This window comes from Oncorhynchus mykiss, chromosome 6 (assembly GCF_013265735.2).
Source record: "Oncorhynchus mykiss isolate Arlee chromosome 6, USDA_OmykA_1.1, whole genome shotgun sequence".
NCBI classification, from domain to species: Eukaryota; Metazoa; Chordata; class Actinopteri; order Salmoniformes; family Salmonidae; genus Oncorhynchus; species Oncorhynchus mykiss.
The window spans coordinates 89,249,200-89,273,699 of NC_048570.1; the positions used below are offsets into that span (position 1 = coordinate 89,249,200).

At 45.2% G+C, this 24,500-nt stretch overlaps 1 protein-coding gene across 2 annotated transcripts in view; it reads right to left on the reverse strand.

The window, feature by feature from the left end:
- The window catches only part of LOC110526791 (mothers against decapentaplegic homolog 3), a 39,952-nt gene extending 21,659 nt beyond the window's left edge, over positions 1-18,293 (reverse strand). Inside the window, exon 1 of one of the 2 annotated variants that reach the window (XM_036981435.1) lies at positions 17,529-18,293. In XM_036981435.1, the coding sequence (XP_036837330.1) occupies positions 17,529-17,731 (203 nt within the window). In that variant the 5' untranslated portion in view covers positions 17,732-18,293. The remainder of the gene's footprint in view (positions 1-17,528) is intronic. The other variant, XM_036981436.1, reaches the window with a different exon arrangement.
- Between the last annotated feature and the right edge of the window lie 6,207 nt (positions 18,294-24,500).

Sequence of the window (24,500 nt, forward strand, 5' to 3'; positions counted from 1 at the left end):
TACGCATGGCTTTCAGCTTGTTATTAGTAGGAGAACTTGTGGTGGGGGTTAGAAAACGTGCAGCCGATTCCTCACGACTGAATTTCACCTTGTTTTTGTAACTTCACTATTAATTCTCTGGTTACAATTACATGGTCAAAATTCTGACGTGAATTATTACCATCTTGGTAAAGAGATCTCATCCTGCTGACGGTCCAAAGTAAACCATGAGGTCATCAGGTCATTTCAGCCAGCCATGACACCCACCATCTCAGATTGGTCTGAAATAGTTTCTGGAGTTAGAAACAAAATGCCATTCCTGAAACAAATTCAGCTAACTGATTGCAACCAAATTGGCCATTTGAATTTATAGGACTGAGATAATAGTCAGTAAATATAATACCCAACATCCAATTTGGACCAAACTACTTCCTACAAATGAGTAAGACATGAAGAATCCATTTATTTTTTCAAAAAGACGCCCAAGTACCCTATGACATTCCAACAACCAGTATACACCATCAGTTCTCTATATTTGACAAGATGTATGGAGTAGAGGTCGACCGATTAATCTGAATGGCCGATTAATTAGGGCCGATTTCAAGTTTTCATAACAATCGGTATTTTTGGGCGCCGATTTGCCGTTTTTTAAATTTATTTTTACACCTTGATTTAACTAGGCAAGTCAGTTAAGAACACATTCTTATTTTCAATGACGGCCTAGGAACAGTGGGTTAACTGTCTTGTTCAGGGGCAGAAATAGATTTTCACCTTGTCAGCTCGGGGGATCTAATCTTGCAACCTTACAGTTAACTAGTCCAACGCAATAACGACCTGCCTCTCTCTCGTTGCACTCCACAAGGAGACTGCCTGTTACGCAAATGCAGTAAGCCAAGGTAAGTAGCTAGCTAGCATTAAACTTACCTTATAAAAAACAATCAATCATAATCACTAGTTAACTACACATGGTTGATGATATTACTAGATATTATCTAGCGTGTCCTGCGTTGCATATAATCTGACTGAGCATACAAGCATACAAGTATCTAAGTATCTGACTGAGCGGTGGTAGGCAGAAGCAGGCGCGTAAACATTCATTCAAACAGCACTTTCCTGCGTTTTGCCAGCAGCTCTTCGTTGCGCGTCAAGCATTGCGCTGTTTATGACTTCAAGCCTATCAACTCCCGAGATGAGGCTGGTGTGACCGAAGTGAAATGGCTGGCTAGTTAGCGCACGCTAATAGCGTTTCAAACTTCACTCGCTCTGAGCCTTGGGGTGGTTGTTTCCCTTGCTCTACATGGGTAACGCTGCTTCGATGTGGTGGATGTTGTCATTGTGTTGCTGATTCGAGCCCAGGTAGGGGCGAGGAGAGGGACGGAAGCTATACTGTTACACTGGCAATACTAAAGTGCCTATAAGAACATCCAATAGTCAAAGGTTAATGAAATACAAATGGTATAGAGAGAAATAGTCCAATAATAACTACAACCTAAAACTTCTTACCTGGGAATATTGAAGACTCATGTTAAAAGGAACCACCAGCTTTCATATGTTCTCATGTTCTGAGCGAGGAACTGAAACGTTAGCTTTCTTACATGGGACATATTGCAATTTTACTTTCTTCTCCAACACTGTTTTTGCATTATTTAAACCAAATTGAACATGTTTCATTATTTATTTGAGACTAAATTGATTTTATTGATGTATTATATTAAAGTTAAAATATGTGTTTATTGGTCATTACAACAAATATATATATATATATATAAATATAAAATATATTTTAAAAAAATATGCCAATTAATCGTTAGTGGCTTTTTTTGGTCCTCCAATAATCGGTATCGGCGTTGAAAAATCATAAATCGGTCGACCTCTATTTTTATCCCTGTTAGGGTTCAATCTGGTCCCCCTCTAAGCTCTTTAGAAGCCTGCAGGAGAGTCTCAGCGGAGCAACGAGGAGTCTAACCAGTGACCTCACCGTACCAACGCTCCATGCTGTAATGTGATTGGAGGAGCCTTCAGTGGTACTCAGCCAGACTGAGCGCGTGTGTGTTAGTCTCAGCCAACTACTGTGCCTCCAGAGGGAAAAACATCAGGGCCTTTAATATTTCATAGCAGCTTTTCACTGTCTTGGCATTTTGAGAAAGGGGAAGTCGTTACAAGCAGAATCCCCCTGTGTGTGGTGGTGGAGGACAGGTGTGTGTGTGTGTGTGGGTTGGGATTCAACAATGTTGCCTTAAACCAAACTAAATAATTAAACCATAAAAACCTGTGTGTGTGTGTGTGTGTGTGTGTCAGAATCAGAAGTCACATTGTCACAGAGAGCATTCAGTTCTGTATCCCGACGAGCTCTCGGTCCTACTCAAACACATCCTCCGGTTCTTATTAAACAAAAAGGTATTTCCCACAGCGCACGGCACAGGGCATGGTCCCCTTTTATGAGCCCCAATTGGCTGAAAAGGAGTCAGTGGGTTGCTGTTGCCACAGCCCGTAAACGAGCAGCCATTTCCTGGGGCTTTGCACATCAGTGAGTCCTGTGGCCATCATAAAGAATTAAGGTTAATGGGGGGCTGGGTTAGCTCAGCTCACTCTCTAGTGTTCTGTGTGCGTGTGTTTAACTATCCTTGTGGGTACCAGAAGTCCTCACAAGGATAGTAAAACAAGGAAAATTTGGATAAGTGGGGACATTTTTCCAGTCCACGAGGAAAAATGCTATTTTAGGCTTAGGGGTTCCATTTAAGGTTCAAATTAGGGTTATAATTAAGGCTATGGGATACAGGTAGGTTTAGGAGTTCGGTATAGTTTTAGGGTTATGGGTTAAGGTTAGGCTTGGGGGTGTATTTGAGTCAGTGTAGTATTTTCAAAAAGTGTACTACTAGTTTTTTTTTTTTTAAACATAAAATTAACTAGATAACCTTTAGTTATCTGAATAATTGTTTTGAAATGTATTGAAAAGTAATAGAACTAGTATTTGAACCCAGGGTTGGGGTTGGTGTGTGTGTGTGTGTGTGTGTGTACAGACTGGGCTGAGGTGATGTAACTGCGTCTCAGGCCCATGCTCTACAGTGGGTGTATTCCTTTGGGGTTTAGGCTGGGGGTTGACACTGAACATGGAACAGACAAAAACATCCTATTCACCAAAACTATTACGGTGTGTGGCAAAACCACATTTACAGCAGAACTGTACAGATACAACTTTGGTAACAGAATAAACCAGGAGATTTTACCGTAATTTCCAGTAAATGTTTTTAGTTTTATTTACTATCGTAATTGTTAAAAGTAGTCTTTGTGCATAGAATTGTATGGTTTGTTAAACTTTGAAAAATAAATAGTTTTTGTTTGGCATACATTTTAAATGGAAAAATCGGAGTCTCTGCCTAATTCCGTTACCTTGGAATTGCCCATTCTCATTCCCTGACTCAGCCCTTCACTGGGACCCTACTCTCGTCACTGCACCCCCGCAACAGCTTTCTGGTCTGGACCAACTCAGGTCCAGGAAACACAAGACACACAGATTCAGACTCAATGTGCTGTTCTAACGTGAGGGATTCCACTAGCACAGTCCAGGGAGGGAGGGAGGAAGGGACCATACAACAAGCCCTAGGCAAAAACGCCAACAACTTCACATACAGCCGCTGAGTCACTGTTCAAGACATTTACCACAGCGATAGAAGTGAGTGAAACGTTGCCCAGAACAACCCCCAGCCATTCATAACATGCCACCGTCCCCCAGCGACTACCATGTTGTTGGAGGGGCCATACCAGGCCCCAGACGACCTCGCACTCTTCAAATATGCTTTATGAGTATGTGGAGCGCGTTGTGTTTCAAATATGTTCCAGGGTGGCAGTGGAGGAATGGCTTTGACCCGGTATGCCCTGCCGGTGCCGGTGGGCGAGAACTCTGACAAGACATGAAAGATGGATCGGGTGCTGGGGAATGGAAAACACCAAATGGGTTCAGGAAGGATCCGGAGTCCAAGCCCTCCATGGGACCCAGGCCAGCAGAACAGCCAGGCCCTAGGTATGGCTGTGTGACTGAGGCAAGTTACACTGAATGACACTCTCAGCAATCCCTCATTGGACAGGCCATATACAAAAATAATATCATTTCAGTGACAGAAAGTGGGTAAACAAGTACATGACCTTCTAGAGTGTATCTAGGGGGAAAACTAGTGAGAAGCGGTGAGTCACTAGACCTAGCTAATGGAGCATGGTTACTCATGTTTATCCCCAGTCCTGATTCCATTCAGCTAGGCCTAGCTAATGGAGCATGGTTACTCATGTTTATCCCCAGTCCTGATTCCATTCAGCTAGGCCTAGCTAATGGAGCATGGTTACTCATGTTTATCCTCAGTCCTGATTCCATTCAGCTAGACCTAGCTAATGGAGCATGGTTACTCATGTTTATCCTCAGTCCTGATTCCATTCAGCTAGACCTAGCTAATGGAGCATGGTTACTCATGTTTATCCTCAGTCCTGATTCCATTCAGCTAGACCTAGCTAATGGAGCATGGTTACTCATGTTTATCCTCAGTCCTGATTCCATTCAGCTAGACCTAGCTAATGGAGCATGGTTACTCATGTTTATCCCCAGTCCTGATTCCATTCAGCTAGACCTAGCTAATGGAGCATGGTTACTCATGCAGCGTTACAGTATAGTTCGGTATACACCCGACACTTACACGCAACTTCAGCTATCAGAATACGAAGACAGCATTGAAAAGACGGGTCTTTAGGCCAACAAAAGTTGCATTGCCTAGAGTTACTCTAACCTGTTTGCGATCCCTTCGGCTTTGCTTGCTAGCTTGCCGGCTAGTTACAGAGGTCAGCTGTCTAGATAGCTACGGTAGTTGGCCACTGCCATTAAGTTGTTGTGTTATCAGATGTAGCCTGTTCCACCGTTGGCAGAATGCATCCAGGCATTTGAATAAAGTGTGACAAAGAGAAATCTGTTAACAATGTGGACATTTACATGGAGGTGTTGAACTGATGTGGAAAGGGTTAGAAGTTGAATTTGCTTTGGGGGAACTGGGTGGAGGGTACTGTGGCTCTCCAACAGAGACTGACCCGGAGCCCCCTCACAACCCTGGAGGAGATGGGAGACCTGCACCCTAAATCCCCCTGCCTCACCCACATCGCCTGCTGTTGTGTGTGTTGTCTATGTTTGTGTAGTGTGGAGAAGAAAGGGCCCAGATTTGTGGGTTGGTACAGCTGCTGCTGCTGGGGTTAGGGGTTGTGTGAGAGGGGGTTCTCAGATTTAAGGGGTTGGTGGGGTGTGTGTGTGTGTGTGTGTGTGTGTGTCTGCCTCAGATCAGAGACTCTGACTGGCCCAGGCTGAGCTGCACTAATCTGAGGGGGCAAAACAAACACTTTGAAGCACGAACAGTCACACACTGGCTACGGTTCTGTGCTCCAAGCGCCTCTGAACACACACACACCCCTCTGTGGACCAAGGCCAAAAGTTTGGCCACGGAATTCTTCAACTCACTCAGCACACTGCTACAGTGAGTCAAAAGGAAGTTGGACTGGTAGAAAAACATCCACCAGGCTACATCGTTGTACTTATTTAAGATATTTAAATGAATGACAGTTCATTCACTAATAATCCTAATCCTGGTTGGTCTAGCCTATAGGCTATGCTTTGATATAGAATCTAGTTTAGTCTAAACATTCTATTTCTGCTCCCTCATAATGACTAACTACAGTCGAGCAACACAACAAAGACTAACTTGCCTGTCTCTAATGTCCATAAACTACAGAGACTGATCTACAATAACAGAATGGCCATGTCCTCATGCAGAAATATATGTGAGAGAGAGAGGAGAGGAGAGGAGAGAGAGACAGAGAAAGAAAGAGAGAGAAAGAGAAAGAGAAAGCAGAGAGAGAGAGAGAGCAGGGAGAGAGAGCAGGGAGAGAGAGCAGGGAGAGAGAGAGCAGGGAGAGAGAGAGCAGGGAGAGAGAGAGAGCAGGGAGAGAGAGAGAGCAGGACAAAAGGGGGTAAAGAATGACAGACTGTCTCAATAGATCAGGGCGGCTCAGAGTGTCTGCTGCCCCCCTCCTCCGTCTGTCCCCCTGGCCCGACTACTTCCCCTCTCCTCCTCTCCACCCTCCAAGCATTGTGTGCCCCATCATAAAAGCTTGTAGCCAGCCAAAGTGTCCAATCTGACTGGAAGCAGACAGTGGTAACCTGGTAAATGACACTGCATCAGCAAGCAAAACATGGGGGGGGGGGGGGGGGAACGACAGGCCTAAATGATACCACACACTTCCTGAACTCTACCTTTACAGCTTCCATGTTTGGGGGAAATCCTAAGGGTGTGTGCACCTGCCCTGCCAGTCATTCACCTGCTAGCTAGTTAGATATTTCCTCTCTTCCCCTCAGCTCAAAACAGCAGGCAAACACATCCTGTTTCAGTGAGCACAGCTGGAGTAGAGACAATGTGTGTGTGCCTGCCTGCGTCTGGGGTGGTCTCAACACCAACATCAAACACACGGGGAAAAGGCTAATGTTCGTTCAGCCAAGATGAAATACTAACTGAAAGTTAAATAGGGTTCAACCATTAGATAGGGAGGGAGGATCTAGCCTGGACCAAAATACGTTGTGCTTCATTTGATTTCAACCGATAAAAGGTATTGCAGACCACCCTGGATGTTGCTTTAGGGCCTTTGCTTAATGCTTAACCTAGTATTGCCAAGGAAACACTAGCCTGAGCACTGCAGCTAAAACAAACAAAACAAACAGACAGGGACACAAGCCTGAGCACTGCAACTATAAACAAACAGACTAGCCTGAGCACTGCAACTAAAAACAAACAAAACAAACAGACAGGGACACAAGCCTGAGCACTGTAGCTAAAAACAAACAGACTAGCCTGAGCACTGCAACTATAAACAAACAGACTAGCCTGAGCACTGCAACTATAAACAAACAGACTAGCCTGAGCACTGCAACTATAAACAAACAGACTAGCCTGAGCACTGCAACTATAAACAAACAGACTAGCCTGAGCACTGCAACTAAAAACAAACAAAACAAACAGACAGGGACACAAGCCTGAGCACTGTAGCTAAAAACAAACAGACAGAGACACAAGCCTGAGCACTGCAACTAAAAACAAACAGACTAGCCTGAGCACTGCAACTATAAACAAACAGACTAGCCTGAGCACTGCAACTAAAAACAAACAAAACAAACAGACAGGGACACAAGCCTGAGCACTGCAACTAAAACAAACAGACAGGGACACTAGCCTGAGCACTGCAACTAAAAACAAACAAAACAAACAGACAGGGACACAAGCCTGAGCACTGCAACTATAAACAAACAGACTAGCCTGAGCACTGCAACTAAAACAAACAGACAGGGACACTAGCCTGAGCACTGCAACTAAAACAAACAGACAGGGACACAAGCCTGAGCACTGCAACTAAAACAAACAGACAGGGACACAAGCCTGAGCACTGCAACTAAAACAAACAGACAGGGACACAAGCCTGAGCACTGCAACTAAAAAACTAACTAAAACAGACAAACAGACACTTTCTGGTTGACTCGCTCGACAAAGGTGTTTAATCTCAATCTGTCTGGGACAGACCCCTCAGAGCCATCACAATGTCTCCTCCTCACACACACCCACACATTTTAAAGCAGGTACCTGAGTCACAGTCCAGACTGTATTGTTCTCTAGTGATGTGATACACACTGGTTCACTGAGAGTTTGTCTGTGTTGTAATTACCACTGGCTGCTCAACCCTTTTGTTTGATTTGTCTGACAGAAAGTGGATACTGCTGTCTGAGACATCTCTCTTTCTGTTCCTTCGGTGTGTGTCTCCGTCTGTGTGTGTGTGTGTGTGTGTGCGTAGTCTTGGCAGATGGGTACAGAAGGACACAGTGTTGCCTGTCTGCTCTGCCTGGTAGCTCCAGCGTGTACCATCACTGTACCTCATCCAGAAACAGGAGGATTTTGTGTGACGATTCCCCAGTGTATGTGGGCACCGGGTCATCTGCATTTTTGGCTTGTTGACTGCTTCTGTGTGTCCAAGCAGAGGGCATCATGGGTATTGTGCGCGCACATGTGTGTGTGCTGTGCCAGGTCTGGTCATGGTATTAAGTGTGAGTGCCCAAAATCATGGTCTCCACGCTCCCTCCATGCGCTGAGTGTGTGCGGGGCTTATAGTGTGTGTGTGTGTGTGTGTGTGTGTGTGTGAGGCGTGGTTAGTCAGCCCAGAGGAATGTGCTGCGGCTGGTTGCTGGGGCCTTGGGGAGGGTGTGGGCTGCTGTTTGGTTAGCAACTGCTGCTCTGTGTGGAGGCGGCAGGAGTTAGGTTATATTAGTGAGAGAAAGCTCTACTCTGCTTTGCCTTGGCCTGACCACTATCTGTCTGTGGGGGAGAGGAACACTAACTCTTCACACAGACAACAAGCCTGCTTTGTGTCCTATTGGCCACGACTACAACCACGACTACCACCACCACGACTACAACCACCACGACACTGAACAAAAATATTAAACTCAATAATTTCAACCATTTTACTGAGTTAGCGTTCATATAAGGAAATCAGTCACTTTAAATACACTGCTCAAAAAAATAAAGGGAACACTAAAATAACACATCCTAGATCTGAATGAATGAAATATTCTTATTAAATACTTTTTTCTTTACATAGTTGAATGTGCTGGACAACAAAATCACACAAAAATTATCAATGGAAATCAAATTTATCAACCCATGGCTGGTCTGGATTTGGAGTCACACAACATTAAAGTGGAAAACCACACTACAGGCTGATCCAACTTTGATGTAATGTCCTTAAAACAAGTCAAAATGAGGCTCAGTAGTGTGTGAGGCCTCCACGTGCCTGTATGACCTTCCTACAACGCCTAGGCATGCTCCTGATGATGTGGCGGATGGTCTCCTGAGGGATCTCCTCCCAGACCTGGACTAAAGCATCCGCCAACTCCTGGACAGTGTGGTGCAACGTGGCGTTGGTGGATGGAGCGAGACATGATGTCCCAGATGTGCTCAATTGGATTCAGGTCTGGGGAACGGGCGGACCAGTCCATAGCATCAATGCCTTCCTCTTGCAGGAACTGCTGACACACTCCAGCCACATGAGGTCTAGCATTGTCTTGCATTAGGAGGAACCCAGGGCCAACCGCACCAGCATATGGTCTCACAAGGGGTCTGAGGATCTCATCTCGGTACCTAATGGCAGTCAGGCTACCTCTGGCGAGCACATGGAGGGCTGTGCGGCCCCCCAAAGAAATGCTACCCCACACCATGACTGACCCACCGCCAAACCGGTCATGCTGGAGGATGTTGCAGGCAGCAGAACGTTCTCCACGGTGTCTCCAGACTGTCACATGTGCTCAGTGTGAACCTGCTTTCATCTGTGAAGAGCACAGGGCGCCAGTGGCGAATTTGCCAATCTTGGTGTTCTCTGGCAAATGAAAAACGTCCTGCACGGTGTTGGGCTGTAAGCACAACCCCCACCTGTGGACGTTGGGCCCTCATACCACCCTCATGGAGTCTGTTTCTGACCGTTTGAGCAGACACATGCACATTTGTGGCCTGCTGGAGGTCATTTTGCAGGGCTCTGGCAGTGCTCCTCCTGCTCCTCCTTGCACAACGGCCTCCTCCACATCTCCTGATGTACTGGCCTGTCTCCTGGTAGCGCCTCCATGCTCTGGACACTACGCTGACAGACACAGCAAACCTTCTTGCCACAGCTTGCATAGATGTGCCATCCTGGATGAGCTGCACTACCCGAGCCACTTGTTTGGGTTGTAGACTCCGTCTCATGCTACCACTAGAGTGAAAGTACCGCCAGCATTCAAAAGTGACCAAAACATCAGCCAGGAAGCATAGGAACTGAGAAGTGGTCTGTGGTCCCCACCTGCAGAACCACTCCTTTATTAGGGGTGTCTTGCTAATTGCCTATAATTTCCACCTGTTGTCTACTCCATTTGCACAACAGCATGTGAAATTTATTGTCAATCAGTGTTGCTTCCTAAGTGGACAGTTTGATTTCACAGAAGTGTGATTGACTTGGAGTTACATTGTGTTGTTTAAATGTTCCCTTTATTTTTTTGAGCAGTGTACATTGATCTGTATGTCACATTCAAAAAAAATATATATATATATATATATATTACCTTTATTTAATGTCAGTTAAGAACAAATTCTTATTTACAATGACGGCCTACCAGGGAACAGTGGATTAACTGCCTTGTTCAGGGGCAGAACGACAGATTTTTACCTTGTTGCTAGATCGAATCCCCGAGCTGACCTTTTGGTTACTGGCCCAATACTCTAACCACTAGGCTACCTACCGCCCACATGACTGGGCAGGGGCACAGCCATAGGCCCACCCACTGGGGAGACAGGCCCAGATAATCAGAATGAGTTTTTTTTTTAAATTACAGAGCGAAATACTCAGTTTCATCAGCTGTCCGGGTGGATGATTGATCCTGATAGGCCACATCTGTCAGGTGGATGGATTATCTTGATAGGCCACATCTGTCAGGTGGATGGATTATCTTGATAGGCCACATCTGTCAGGTGGATGAATTATCTTGATAGGCCACATCTGTCAGGTGGATGGATTATCTTGATAGGCCACATCTGTCAGGTGGATGGATTATCTTGATAGGCCACATCTGTCAGGTGGATGGATTATCTTGATAGGCCACATCTGTCAGGTGGATGATTGATCTTGATAGGCCACATCTGTCAGGTGGATGGATTATCTTGGCAAAGGAGAAATGCTCACTAACATGGACGAAAAACAAATGTGTACAAAATCTGAGAGAAATAAGGTTTTTGAGCGTATGGTGAATTTCTGGGATATTTTATTTCAGCTCATGAAACCAACACTTAACATGACTCGCTTGTATTTTTCAGTACTTTCCATGTTGTGTTTATATATATTTTTATCAGTACTTTACTTGTGTGCGCCAAGGTTACTGTTCATTTTTAGATTTTAATTCGTAAATCTGTTCGTTTTTAGACCTGATTTGCTTTAGTTTGGTTTTTAAATATTTTCTATTATTTAGTGTTAGGAACAGAAAGCATGCTGGGAGGCTAGGAGACATGTGTTGTATAGTGATTTTGGAGGATGTCACTTCTTGCAATGGGGGCGGGCAGTTCAAATGATAACGCCAAGCTCAATGTGACTTATATAGTGGAGTGAAACTGACGCCCATGCTGATGACAATCCAAGGCTTTTTAACTTGTCGTCTCAGAGGCTGCGGATCCCGTGTCCCCCAGAGCAGAAGACCCCTGGGTTTATTTACGTCTACTTTATGCCCACATTGCTGTGGTCACTCTCGCTTCACATTTCTCACTGTCAAACCGTGAATGATAATTCTTCAAGTTTTACCGGTGAAATGTCCACGCAGCATCTGCATATTAACCATGTGATCTCAATCATATTCATTCAGAATATTCCTTCAGATCAACTTGAGCTATACAGTGTCTTTTTGAATGAGGTACAGTGAGCACATTTTAGAGCAGATTGTGTTAAACTGCAGCAAAGACTAACTGTTTTTAGTTTCAATCAAAGCACATATTTTGCCTAGTGGCACACTTGAGTTTTGGCCACATCCTGAAATATAAGAAATGAGGTGGTGTTTCTTGTCTTACAGTAACTTTATACTATGCAGTTATATTTGGCAGGGGCGGCAGGTAGCGTTGGGCCAGTAACCGAAAGGTCACTGGTTCAAATACCGGAGCCAACAAGGTGAAAAATCTGTGGCTGTGCCCTTGAGCCAGGTAATTAATCCTACTTGCTCCGAGGGTGCTGTACAACGTTGACCCAGGCCGTGACCCCATTCCCTGTGGGTGTTTCTCAGGGGGAGTTGGGATATGCCAGAAACACATTTCCAAAATCACGTGTGTATCAGGAAAAATATTAGCACCCCACAAATAGTACAATTTTTATTCATTTCTGTTATGAAGAATACTATCACTATGGGATCTGGCAGACCTTGATCTCACATCATTAAAGGAGCACCATTCCCCAGAGCAGCCTGTTCTCTACGAGAAGAGACGGTGTTAAGTAGAGTACCGCACATGAGCAGAAACTTCGGGACCTTTAGCGTTCAGGAAGAGGAGTCCCGAAAAGTCAAGATCCGAAGCCACAGTTTCAGCTCTAGTAGTACGTGTTAGTCTAGGTAGCTAACGTCAGTCTGTTTTTCCATGTTAGCTAGTGACGCCCCGGAGCAGTGACGCCTCGGAGCAGTGACGCCCCGGAGCAGCGCCGCCTCGGAGCAGCGCCGCCTCGGAGCAGCGCCGCCTCGGAGCAGTGATACACAAGCGAGGCCTTTCTGAAACGTCTCCATCTCCTGGCTGCATTTACCCACCAGATTCAGCAGCTTGAAAACCACAGATTTTGAGAATATTTTTTTTTTTAGATTAACATAATTCATGATGGTTTATATTTTAGCATTGTTAGTTTTTGGAGTAAAAGTTAATAGCTTAAGTCTAGTTTGAGTTTTTCCAAACGGGGATAATTATTTAATTTCAGTTAACTAAATATTTACTATAACAACCTTGGTGTGTGCGCGTTAGAGGTCGACCGATTAATCGGAATGGCCGATTAATTAGGGCCGGTTTCGGAAATAGGTATTTTTGGGCACCGATTTTTCTCTTTTACACCTTTATTTAACTAGGCAAGTCATTTAAGAACACATTCTTATTTTCAATGACGGCCTACCTGGGAACAGTGGGTTAACTGCCTCGTTCAGGGGCAGAACGACAGACTTTACCCTTGTCAGCTCAGGGGATCTGCTCTTGCAACCTTAACTTATTATCTAGCGTGTCCTGCGTTGCATATAATCTGACTGAGCATACAAGCATACAAGTATCTAAGTATCTGACTGAGCGGTGGTAGGCAGAAGCAGGCGCATAAACATTCATTCAAACAGCACTTTCGTGCGTTTTGCCAGCAGCTCTTCGTTGTGCGTCAAGCATTTCACTGTTTATGACTTCAAACCTATCAACTCCTGAGATGAGGCTGGTGTGACCGAAGTGAAATGGCTGGCTAGTTAGCGGGCGCTAATTGTCGTTGTGTTGCTGGTTCGAGCCCAGGGAGGAGCGAGGAGAGGGACGGAAGCTATACTGTTACACTGGCAATACTAAAGTGCCTATAAGAACATCCAATAGTCAAAGGATAATGAAATACAAATGGTATAGACCTATAATTCCTATAATAACTACAACCTAAAACTTCTTACCTGGGAATATTGAAGACTCATGTTAAAAGGAACCACCAGCTTTCATATGTTCTCATGTTCTGAGCGAGGAACTGAAACGTTAGCTTTCTTACATGGAACATATTTTACATGGAACATACTGCACTTTTACTTTCTTCTCCAACACTTTGTTTTTGCATTATTTAAACCAAATTGAACATGTTTCATTATTTACTTGAGGCTAAATTGATTTTATTGATGTATTATGTTAAAATATGTGTTCATTCAGTATTGTTGTAATTGTCATTATTACAAATAAATAAAATCGTCCGATTAATCAGTATCGGCTTTTATGGTCCTCCAATAATCGGTATCGGTGTTGAAAAATCATAATCGGTCGACCTCTAGTGCGTGTACATAGTTGAGATTTCACTGTAGGTCACTTCGGTGGTATAATGCATTCTCAAATATTTCCTAAATCGCAACTAGGCCAGTTTATTCATCATGACATGCTTTATCTAATAGACACCATCACCCACGCTTCTATTGCTGTACAACAGCACTGTAGACCACTTGTGGTGGCGACACCAATCTGTTAATTATTTTTGTTATCAGCTCAAGTTCCTCCCTCTGTTCTTCCTGCTTCCGTTTCTCTCTCCACGCTTCCTCTCCCTTAGTGTTGTCACAATAGCAGAATTCTGACTTCCATACCAGGTTAAGAAACAATACTCAACACTCTTTACCAAAACAATACCACAGTAAATAAATAAGGCATATTAACCAAAGTCACAGAATGGCCCTTAATCCAGACACAAAATCAGGGACTGTCTTTCTCCTGCTCAAACATGCTGCCGTGTGAGTCGGTGGCACCAGCCTGCAGCCCTGCAGCCAAAGGGACGTGTGTGGACAAGACAGACTGCTGCTCCCGGGTCCTGGCCCCGAACCAAGAGTGAGAGAGACAATTCTGTGCCGTCTGTTACAGTTCTGCTCTCTCAGCTCTGCTCCACAGTAAAGGCCTACAGTTTGGGACGGGTCAAGAGGGAAGACCAGTTAAAATACAGTCAACTCATGAAACTAATTGGCTCCTAATTTTCAAGTAGGATTGTCAATTCCATTCTATTTTAATGACAGCCGCTGAGATGGAATTTGCTCTGCAAGTGTCTTCCTCCTAATCCTTAAAACTGTTGATTTTATTTATTTTTTATTTAACCTTTATTTAACTAGGCAAGTCAATTAAGAACAAATTCTTATTTTCAATGACGACCTAGCCTCTCACCAACACCATGGTGTTCTCCGTTTTGCTCTAAGACCCACACAAGCTACGGACACGTCTGACGTCGGTACCGCCGATGTGCCAACCTCTGTCTGTAGCGTCCAGATCGTTTGCGATACAAACTAATATGACCCCACTATGGAAAGGGGAGACCCCCATGAAAACGATAGTGTTGTCCCATTTTGCTTTAGGAAGGCCACACCTAGCCTCCAGTTCACTAAAGCACATTTAAAAGGACAGGGAGAGAACATTAGTCTTCTCCCCACTCAAACAGAGCAGGCTCCGTCACTTAACAGCCGCCTCCACTGGCTCTGAGAAAGTCACTCTAAAATGACTTGACAGATGTGAGAATGTTTGTTTTAGGCGGAAGTGGGCCTCTAAGCAGGCCTCTCATACCGAAGTTCCTGCCAGCGCCATCCGCATTGCTCAGGCGAGAGAGTGTGAGGCATCACAAAGCCATAAGTACACACTGCAGAATGACTAAGACATGAATTTGGCCCAGAGCCTTAGTTTCTCAGAACTACCCATTATTTAAAAAGCAAAAAAAAAATGACTGTCCAAAACCACAAAGGTGTAGAGGCGCCAAGAAGCATGCCGAGCAATAGCTTTGCACCACAAAATAAGACAAACTCTGGGTAGAAAACTGCCATTTGTTGCGCAACATTTTAGAAAATAAAAATGTAACAGGAAATAAGACTACTGGTTTCCAAACAAACAAATCATTATTTAGATGTTTTGTATTCAGACAATCAGGAGGGAGAAAAAAAATAATCACGAGGCCTAAAACTGCTCTATGACCCACTAGGCCAGCTATAGGCTAGAACTCTCTCTGATTACACAGCTTCTTAGAGGAGATTGCTGCTGTTAAACCCATTTGAAATGTTATCTAACAACTCAGGGCCTCTAAATCCACACCGGGCACCCAGGCTTTAGTGTTTAACACAGCTCCTGTTTCAATATGAAATAATTGTGCTTCATTTAGATCAGGTCAGTTGCGCAACTTCCTCAGGTTAGGTTTAGGATTTGGGGTCTCGATCTGGTAGGTCGGTTGCTCAACTTCCTCGGGTTTAGGATTTGGGGTCGAGATCAGTGAGTACCTTGATCTGATGTGTTACTGGGGAATCCCGTGTATAGACTTCCCTCAATGGACCCATCTATGGATTTCATCTCAGAAGGATCCAAAACATCATAAATATTTTTATTTTTGTCCAATCTGGCATGAACAGCCCTACTCTAAAAACAGAAAGCCTAAATGGGTAATAACCACTGTTCACAGTAAATTATTCAAAGTATGCCTATTTACTGAGAGTTCAATTCTCAATTGAATGTAACAATATGCCAACATTTTACAGACATTTTTTAATTATCATTTGTCAACTAGGGTCTCCCCACAAACACCTGTCCTATAGGCTACACATGTTACCGTTCCATACAAGTCCACCACCATCAGCTCTATCAAGCCAGCTGTGACTCAGTGAAATCCGGAGCACAGAACAGAGAGTCTGGTGAGTTACCGTAGCTTAGCTAGCTCATCAGCTGTGAGGATAGTAATGATGAGGCGCTGGGGAATTCATGTGTTAGCCAGGAGAGCTCCCCCATGACCACCTCGACAGGCCTGAGCAAGCAGCTGCTGTCAGCCCCACCACAGGGGAATAAATAGGAACAGACCTCCCGGGCAATGTGGGCCGTTATTCAGGGGCAGGAAGTCCCCCTAAGCACTGCTCTTGGATCAGATTTCCCCCATTCCAGTCCCAGCATTGACTATATGACACTGGTCTGTGACATGGGCTTTTGCACTACAGCCAGGGTATTAGGGAGATATTAGCATATTATACTTCCGGGCCAGATATCTTCAGCGCTACAAGCCTGGCTAAGAGGATATTCAATTGACTGAAGAATGCACAACACTTGTGGTGGTCAAACAAGAATGTGGGAGTGTCTGATTAGCTAAATATATCCAACTTCAGCCCACACCACCGCCCCAGCAGCTTGCTAACCAACAGTCCATGTCAGACAAAAGTGGAGATGAGATTTTGAAGGCCGATTCATTGATTAACTGCTGGAATTTATGGGACAACATGAAAGTTTCAGCCAATCACAGGTCTGCTTTGTTGTGAGGTTCTGAAATACCAACAGTGACAGCAGTAGGGTCACAGAAGTTACCCAAACTTAAGCATTACATACATTACTGTGGCTGCAAATAAACCAAACATCGATACCGTATACTGAAGGATATGAAAGCTCTCTGTACAATAAACACGGATGAGTTTACAAACAACACATTGACTGAGCTGACAAGGAGGTGTAAGTAGAAGCTAGCTTTTCAGCATTATAGTGACATGACAAGCTTACAAGGATGCATCTGAAGAACTAGGCAAGGCCTAATTGATGTTTTTTTAAGGAGAGTACGTTCGGGCATTACTGTGTAAGGGTTGAAATCTGTCAAGACAGCAGTGGATGTATTGCACTGCATGGCGAAAACGATGATTCAGTCTCGCCTACGCACCATCCTAGTAGAAAGCGCCCCAGATTAAGGCCAAATTATATAACTTCGTCACCCATTTGTGTTTAGAGTTGAACAGCTGTCTATTCCACTATGCAGATTCGCCTCGTTTTCTGCATCATAAATATATCTACCGAGGGTAGTGTGTAGTTTGCCTGCTAGGACAGTGAACTAGAATTCGTTGTGCAACAAAAGTGGCATGCAATGATTATTGTTGAAAAGAAACACGGGCAACCCTCAAAACATTCAACACTCGCTAGCTAGCTACATTTGCTACCTAGCTATGTTTACTGTACTGTGATTGCTGATGCAGACAAGAGGCAGCTCACTGTATAACTTGCTCAGTTAGCTAGCTGGCTAGTTACCTACCCATGGGTTGTGCAGGATGCCCAAAAGCCAAACTATTCTTGAATGAGAAATATTCCATGGCTACAATATCAAATTGTTTGCGAGGAAGAGAAAGCTACAACTGGAAAGTCCATCCTAACTACCTAGCCAGATTTGTGTTTGAAAACTGTCACATTCAATCGATTCCATTTCTTGCGCAAACATTGCAATGTATGTTTCTAGTCGCCTACCTTGGTATGGTAATACATTTCGTGTTGATATTCTGTGTCGTGATGGCTTTTTCCAATTCATCCAGTTGCCCTGTTTTCTTCAACTTCTTCACCAGGCTTTTCACAGCTTTTTCACACCATTTCTCCTCTTGTCCGTTCTGTTCGCCTTTTTTCCAACCCAAAAGCCTTTTCACAATGGGGGGAGTAAAAGGCAGAATTGACATCTTGAGGTCAGTAAAGTCCTTCCAGTACTGTGGTCCTTGGTTTCGCAAGATACAGATGTAAATATTTTGTAAAGCTATCCAAAGGACAAAATGAAGTGGGCGCTTGAACAACGACTTTGTTAAATGTACACATATGCTGCACAAACAAAGTTCATTTGTAGCTACCAATTTTAGCGCACAGACTGGCTCAGCAATTACCGCACCACTCCACCACTACACTGTTGCACACGATTCAAATCAGTAACACTCCGCGGCGAAACGTAGTTCGCTCTAGTCGATTCGAAATGCATTCTTCATCCTCGCCTAAATTAAAGCCGTAGGTGAAAACCAAAGAACATTCGTCATTTTGGACTAAGGATTTTGAATTAAAAAAAATATATGTAATATGGCCTCCTACGCGTTGGTATACGTGTGATTATCAACGAAGTTTGGCCAAGTTCATAGTCATCCGCCTTCGTAGGCTCCGTCTGAAGTCTACTAAAAAATCTGCTTCAAATGTAAACGCAGGACGACTACCCTCCGTAGACTCCCCATTCAGACTGCAAAGTAGATCTGTTAAAGCCCGTAGGCTGCAGCTGACCAAAATGTGCTGCATCTGCATTGCACGGGCCCTGCCTTTCGCCCTGGCCTGCCCCACCAGCCCTGCCCCACCGGCTCGGTCCCAGTCCCTGGTCCCAACCCATACCAATTGCCAAGAGTTGTGATAAAAACTCCACACAACGCTCAAGTCTGATACATTATGTAACATTCCACAATGCATGCAGCACCATCACTTAATAAAACATAGAGGCCTATAGAAGATCACAAGGTTCCTTTCATCAATGAGAACTGACATCTTACACAGCAAGCTTGTGCATATTGCATAAAGTGTGTAATCTCTGCTCGTTATTAGAAAAAAATAACATAAACAATATTTGAGTCCAGAACTCAGGAGAGGCTTTGCTCTTGTCTTACCATTTGGGAAACTTTTTGAAGGGGTCCACTGCCAATGTGTTCCAGATTATTGGAGAGAATCCACACAACACACCACTGAAGTACCTGTCATCGTTTCCTCTTCTTAGAACACAATCCTAAAACTGTGATTGCTACAAGACTGTGGCAGTCAAATTAAATTGTATTTGTCACACATGCCGAATACAAAAGGTGTAGACTGTTACTGTGAGATGCCCACTTACAAGCCCTTTCCAAATAATGCAAAGTTAAACACTAGGAAATATTTGCAAAAAGGAAATAGTAGCACAATAAAATAACAGTAATGACACTATATACAAGGAGTACCAGTACTGAGTCAATGTGCAGGGGTACCAGTACTGAGTCAATGTACAGGGGTACCAGTACTGAGTCAATGTGCAGGGGTACCAGTACTGAGTCAATGTGCAGGGGTACCAGTACTGAGTCAATGTGCAGGGGTACCAGTACTGAGTTAATGTGCAGGGGTACGAGTACTGAGTCAATGTGCAGGAGTACCAGTACTGAGTCAATGTGCAGGGGTACCAGTACTGAGTCAATGTGCAGGGGTACCAGTACTGAGTCAATGTGCAGGGGTACCAGTACTGAGTCAATGTGCAGGGGTACCAGTACTGAGTCAATGTACAGGAGGACCAGTACTGAGTTATTGTGCAGGGGTACCAGTACTGAGTCAATGTGCAGGGGTACCAGTACTGAGTCAATGTACAGGGGTACCAGTACTGAGTCAATGTGCAGGGGTACCAGTACTGAGTCAATGTGCAGGGGTACCAGTACTGAGTCAATGTGCAGGGGTACCAGTACTGAGTCAATGTGCAGGGGTACCAGTACTGAGTTAATGTGCAGGGGTACCAGTACTGAGTCAATGTGCAGGAGGACCAGTACTGAGTCAATGTACAGGAGTACCAGTACTGAGTCAATGTGCAGGGGTACCAGTACTGAGTCAATGTGCAGGGGTACCAGTACTGAGTCAATGTGCAGGGGTACCAGTACTGAGTTATTGTGCAGGGGTACCAGTACTGAGTCAATGTGCAGGGGTACCAGTACTGAGTTAATGTGCAGGGGTACCAGTACTGAGTCAATGTGCAGGGGTACCAGTACTGAGTCAATGTGCAGGGGTACCAGTACTGAGTCAATGTGCAGGGGTACCAGTACTGAGTTAATGTGCAGGGGTACGAGGTAGTTGAGGTAATAACGAGGCTATATACAAGGAGTACCAGTACTGAGTCAATGTGCAGGGGTACGAGGTAGTTGAGGTAATAACGAGGCTATATACAAGGAGTACCAGTACTGAGTCAATGTGCAGGGGTACGAGGTAGTTGAGGTAATAACGAGGCTATATACAAGGAGTACCAGTACTGAGTCAATGTGCAGGGGTACGAGGTAGTTGAGGTAATAACGAGGCTATATACAAGGAGTACCAGTACTGAGTCAATGTGCTGGGGTACGAGGTAGTGGAGGGGATTGAGGTAATATGTAGAGTACATGTAGGCGGGGTAAAAGTGACTTGGCAATCAGTATAAACAGCGGTGTGTGTTGCATTGTCAGTGTAGTATGTGTGAGTGTGTGAGTATAGTCCAGTGTGCGTTGTATTGTCAGTGTAGTATGTGTGAGTGTGTGGGTATAGCCCAGTGTGTGTGTATTGTCAGTGTAGAATGTGTGAGTGTGTGGGTATAGTCCAGTGTGTGTTGTATTGTCAGTGTAGTATGTGTGAGTGTGTGGGTATAGCCCAGTGTGTGTGTATTGTCAGTGTAGTATGTGTGAGTGTGTGGGTATAGCCCAGTGTGTGTGTATTGTCAGTGTAGAATGTGTGAGTGTGTGGGTATAGTCCAGTGTGTGTTGTATTGTCAGTGTAGTATGTGTGAGTGTGTGGGTATAGCCCAGTGTGTGTGTATTGTCAGTGTAGTATGTGTGAGTGTGTGGGTATAGCCCAGTGTGTGTTGTATTGTCAGTGCAGTATGTGTGAGTGTGTGGGTATAGCCCAGTGTGTGTTGCATTGTCAGTGTAGTATGTGTGAGTGTGTGGGTATAGCCCAGTGTGTGTGTATTGTCAGTGTAGTATGTGTGAGTGTGTGGGTATAGCCCAGTGTGTGTGTATTGTCAGTGTAGTATGTGTGAGTGTGTGGGTATAGTCCAGTGTGTGTTGTATTGTCAGTGTAGTATGTGTGAGTGTGTGGGGCGGCAGGGTAGCCTAGTGGGTCGAGTGTTGGACTAGTAACCGGAATGTTGCAAGTTCAAACCCCCGAACTGACAAGGTACAAATCTGTCGTTCTGCCCCTGAACAGGCAGTTAACCCACTGTTCCTAGGCCGTCATTGAAAATAAGAATTTGTTCTTAACTGACTTGCCTAGTAAAATAAATGTACAATTTAAACATGTAAAAAATAGCCCAGTGTGTGTTGCATTGAGTCAGTGCAAAGAAAAAGAGGGTCAATGTAAATAGTCAGGGTAGATACTGTATATGATTAACTGTTCAGCAGTCTTATGGACTGGGGCTAGAAGCTGTTCAGGAGCCTTTTGGGGGGATGGGGGGGGGTATAGAGAGATAGGAGAATAGTTCTGTAGTGTACTGTTGTTACTGTGTGTGTGTGTGGGGGGGGGGGGTACAGAGAGATAGGAGAATAGTTCTGTAGTGTACTGTTGTTACTGTGTGGTGGGGGGGGGGGGGGGGGGTGTAGAGAGATAGAATAATAATTATGTTGTTACTGTGTGTGTGTGTGTGGGGGGGGGGGGGGGGGGTATAGAGAGATAGGAGAATAGTTCTGTAGTGTACTGTTGTTATTGTGGAGGGGGGGGTTCAGAGAGAGGAGAGCAGGTCTATAGTATAGTGTTGATGTTGTGGGGGGTGGGGGGGTGTAGAGAGAGGAGAGTAGGTCTATAGTATAGTGTTGATATTGTGGGGGTTGGAGGGGGTGTAGAGTGAGGAGAGTAGGTCTGTAGTATAGTGTTGATATTGTGGGGGGGGGGGTGCAGAGAGAGGAGAGTAGGTCTGTAGTATAGTGTTGATATTGTGGGGGGGATTTAGAGAGAGGAGAGTAGGTCTGTAGTAGAGTGTTGTTATTGTGGGGGGTGTAGAGAGAGAGAAGAGTATAGTGTTGATATTGTGAGGGGGGGTGTAGAGAGAAGAGAGTAGGTCTTTAGTATAGTGTTGATATTGTGTGGGGGGGTGTAGAGAGAAGAGTGTAGGTCTATAGTATAGTGTTGATGTTGTGGGGGGTGGGGGGGTGTAGAGTGAGGAGAGTAGGTCTGTAGTATAGTGTTGATATTGTGGGGGGGGGGGGTGCAGAGAGAGGAGTGTAGGTCTGTAGTATAGTGTTGATATTGTGTGGGGGGGGGGTGTAGAGAGAAGAGTGTAGGTCTATAGTATAGTGTTGATATTGTGTGGGGGGGGGTGTAGAGAGAAGAGAGTAGGTCTTTAGTATAGTGTTGATATTGTGTGGGGGGGGTGTAGAGAGAAGAGTGTAGGTCTATAGTATAGTGTTGATGTTGTGGGGGGTGGGGGGGTGTAGAGAGAGGAGAGTAGGTCTATAGTATAGTGTTGATATTGTGGGCGGGGGGTGCAGAGAGAGGAGAGTAGGTCTATAGTATAGTGGTGTTATTATGGGGGAGGTGTATAGAGAGGAGAGTAGGTCTATAGTATAGTGTTGTTATTGTGTGTGTGGGGGGGGGGGGGGTGTAGAGTGAGAGAGGAGAGTAGGTCTGTAGTATAGTGTTGATATTGTGGGGGAGGTGTATAGAGAGGAGAGTAGGTCTTTAGTATAGTGGTGTTATTATGGGGGAGGTGTATAGAGAGGAGAGTAGGTCTATAGTATAGTGTTGTTATTGTGTGTGTGGGGGGGGGGGGGGGGGGGGGTGTAGAGTGAGAGAGGAGAGTAGGTCTGTAGTATAGTGTTGTTATTGTGTTTAGGATAATGGGGGGAGGGGTAGAGACGGGGATTTACCAGTGTAGACTGAGCATGTAATGCATCACACTGGTATGGACTTTACAGTAGTATCTCTCCTTTCTCCCAGCCTCCAGCAGTAGTATCTCTCCTTTCTCCCAGCCTCCAGCAGTAGTATCTCTCCTTTCTCCCAGCCTCCAGCAGTAGTATCTCTCCTTTCTCCCAGCCTCCAGTAGTATCTCTCCTTTCTCCCAGCCTCCAGTAGTAGTGTCTCTCCTTTCTCCCAGCCTCCAGCAGTAGTATCTCTCCTTTCTCCCAGCCTCCAGCAGTAGTATCTCTCCTTTCTCCCAGCCTCCAGTAGTATCTCTCCTTTCTCCCAGCCTCCAGTAGTAGTGTCTCTCCTTTCTCCCATTCTCCAGTAGTAGTACATCTCCTTTCTCCCAGCCTCCAGTAGTAGTGTCTCTCCTTTCTCCCAGCCTCCAGTAGTATCTCTCCTTTCTCCCAACCTCCAGTAGTAGCTCTCCTTTCTCCCAGCCTCCAGTAGTAGTACATCTCCTTTCTCCCAGCCACCAGTAGTAGTGTCTCTCCTTTCTCCCAGCCACCAGCAGTAGTAGTATCTCTCCTTTCTACCAGCCTCCAGTAGTAGTATCTCTCCTTTCTCCCAGCCTCCAGCAGTAGTAGTATCTCTCCTTTCTCCCAGCCTCCAGCAGTAGTAGTATCTCTACTTTCTCCCAGCCTCCAGCAGTAGTATCTCTCCTTTCTCCCATTCTCCAGTAGTAGGACCTCTCCTTTCTCCCAGCCTCCAGCAGTAATAGTATCTCTCCTTTCTCCCAGCCTCCAGCAGTAGTAGTATCTCTCCTTTCTCCCAGACTCCAGCAGTAGTATCTCTCCTTTCTCCCAGCCCCCAGCAGTAGTAGTACTCTACCTTATCCCAGCCTCCAGCAGTAGTGACTCTCCTTTCTCCCAGCCTCTAACAGTAGTATCTCTCCTTTCTCCCAGCCTCCAGTAGTAGTATCTCTTCTTTCTCCCAGCCTCCATTAGTAGTAGTACCTCTCCTTTCTCCAAGCCTCCTGCAGTAGTTTCTTTCCTTCTCCCAGCCTCCAGCAGTAGTATCTCTCCTTCTCCCAGCCTCCAGCAGTAGTATCTCTCCTTTCTCCCAGCCTCCAGCAGTAGTAGTATCTCTCCTTTCTCCCAACCTCCAGCAGTAGTATCTCTCCTTTCTCCCAGCCTCCAGCAGTAGTATCTCTCCTTTCTCCCAGCCTCCAGCAGTAGTAGTATCTCTCCTTTCTACCAGCCTCCTGCAGTAGTATCTCTCCTTTCTCCCAGCCTCCAGCAGTAGTAGTATCTCTCCTTTCTACCAGCCCCCAGCAGTAGTATCTCTACTTTCTCCCAGCCTCCAGCAGTAGTATCTCTCCTTTCTCCCAGCCTCCAGCATTAATATCTCTCCTTCTCCCAACCTCCAGTAGTAGCTCTCCTTTCTCCCAGCCTCCAGTAGTAGTACATCTCCTTTCTCCCAGCCACCAGTAGTAGTGTCTCTCCTTTCTCCCAGCCTCCAGCATTAGTATCTCTCCTTCTCCCAGCCTCCAGCAGTAGTAGTATCTCTCCTTTCTACCAGCCTCCAGTAGTAGTATCTCTCCTTTCACCCAGCCTCCAGCAGTAGTAGTATCTCTCCTTCTCCCAGCCTCCAGCAGTAGTTTCTCTCCTTTCTCCCAGCCTCCAGCAGTAGTTTATCTCCTTTCTCCCAGCCTCCAGCATTAGTATCTCTCCTTCTCCCAGCCTCCAGCAGTAGTAGTATCTCTCCTTTCTCCCAGCCTCCAGCAGTAGTAGTATCTCTACTTTCTCCCAGCCTCCAGCAGTAGTATCTCTCCTTTCTCCCAATCTCCAGTAGTAGGACCTCTCCTTTCTCCCAGCCTCCAGCAGTAAT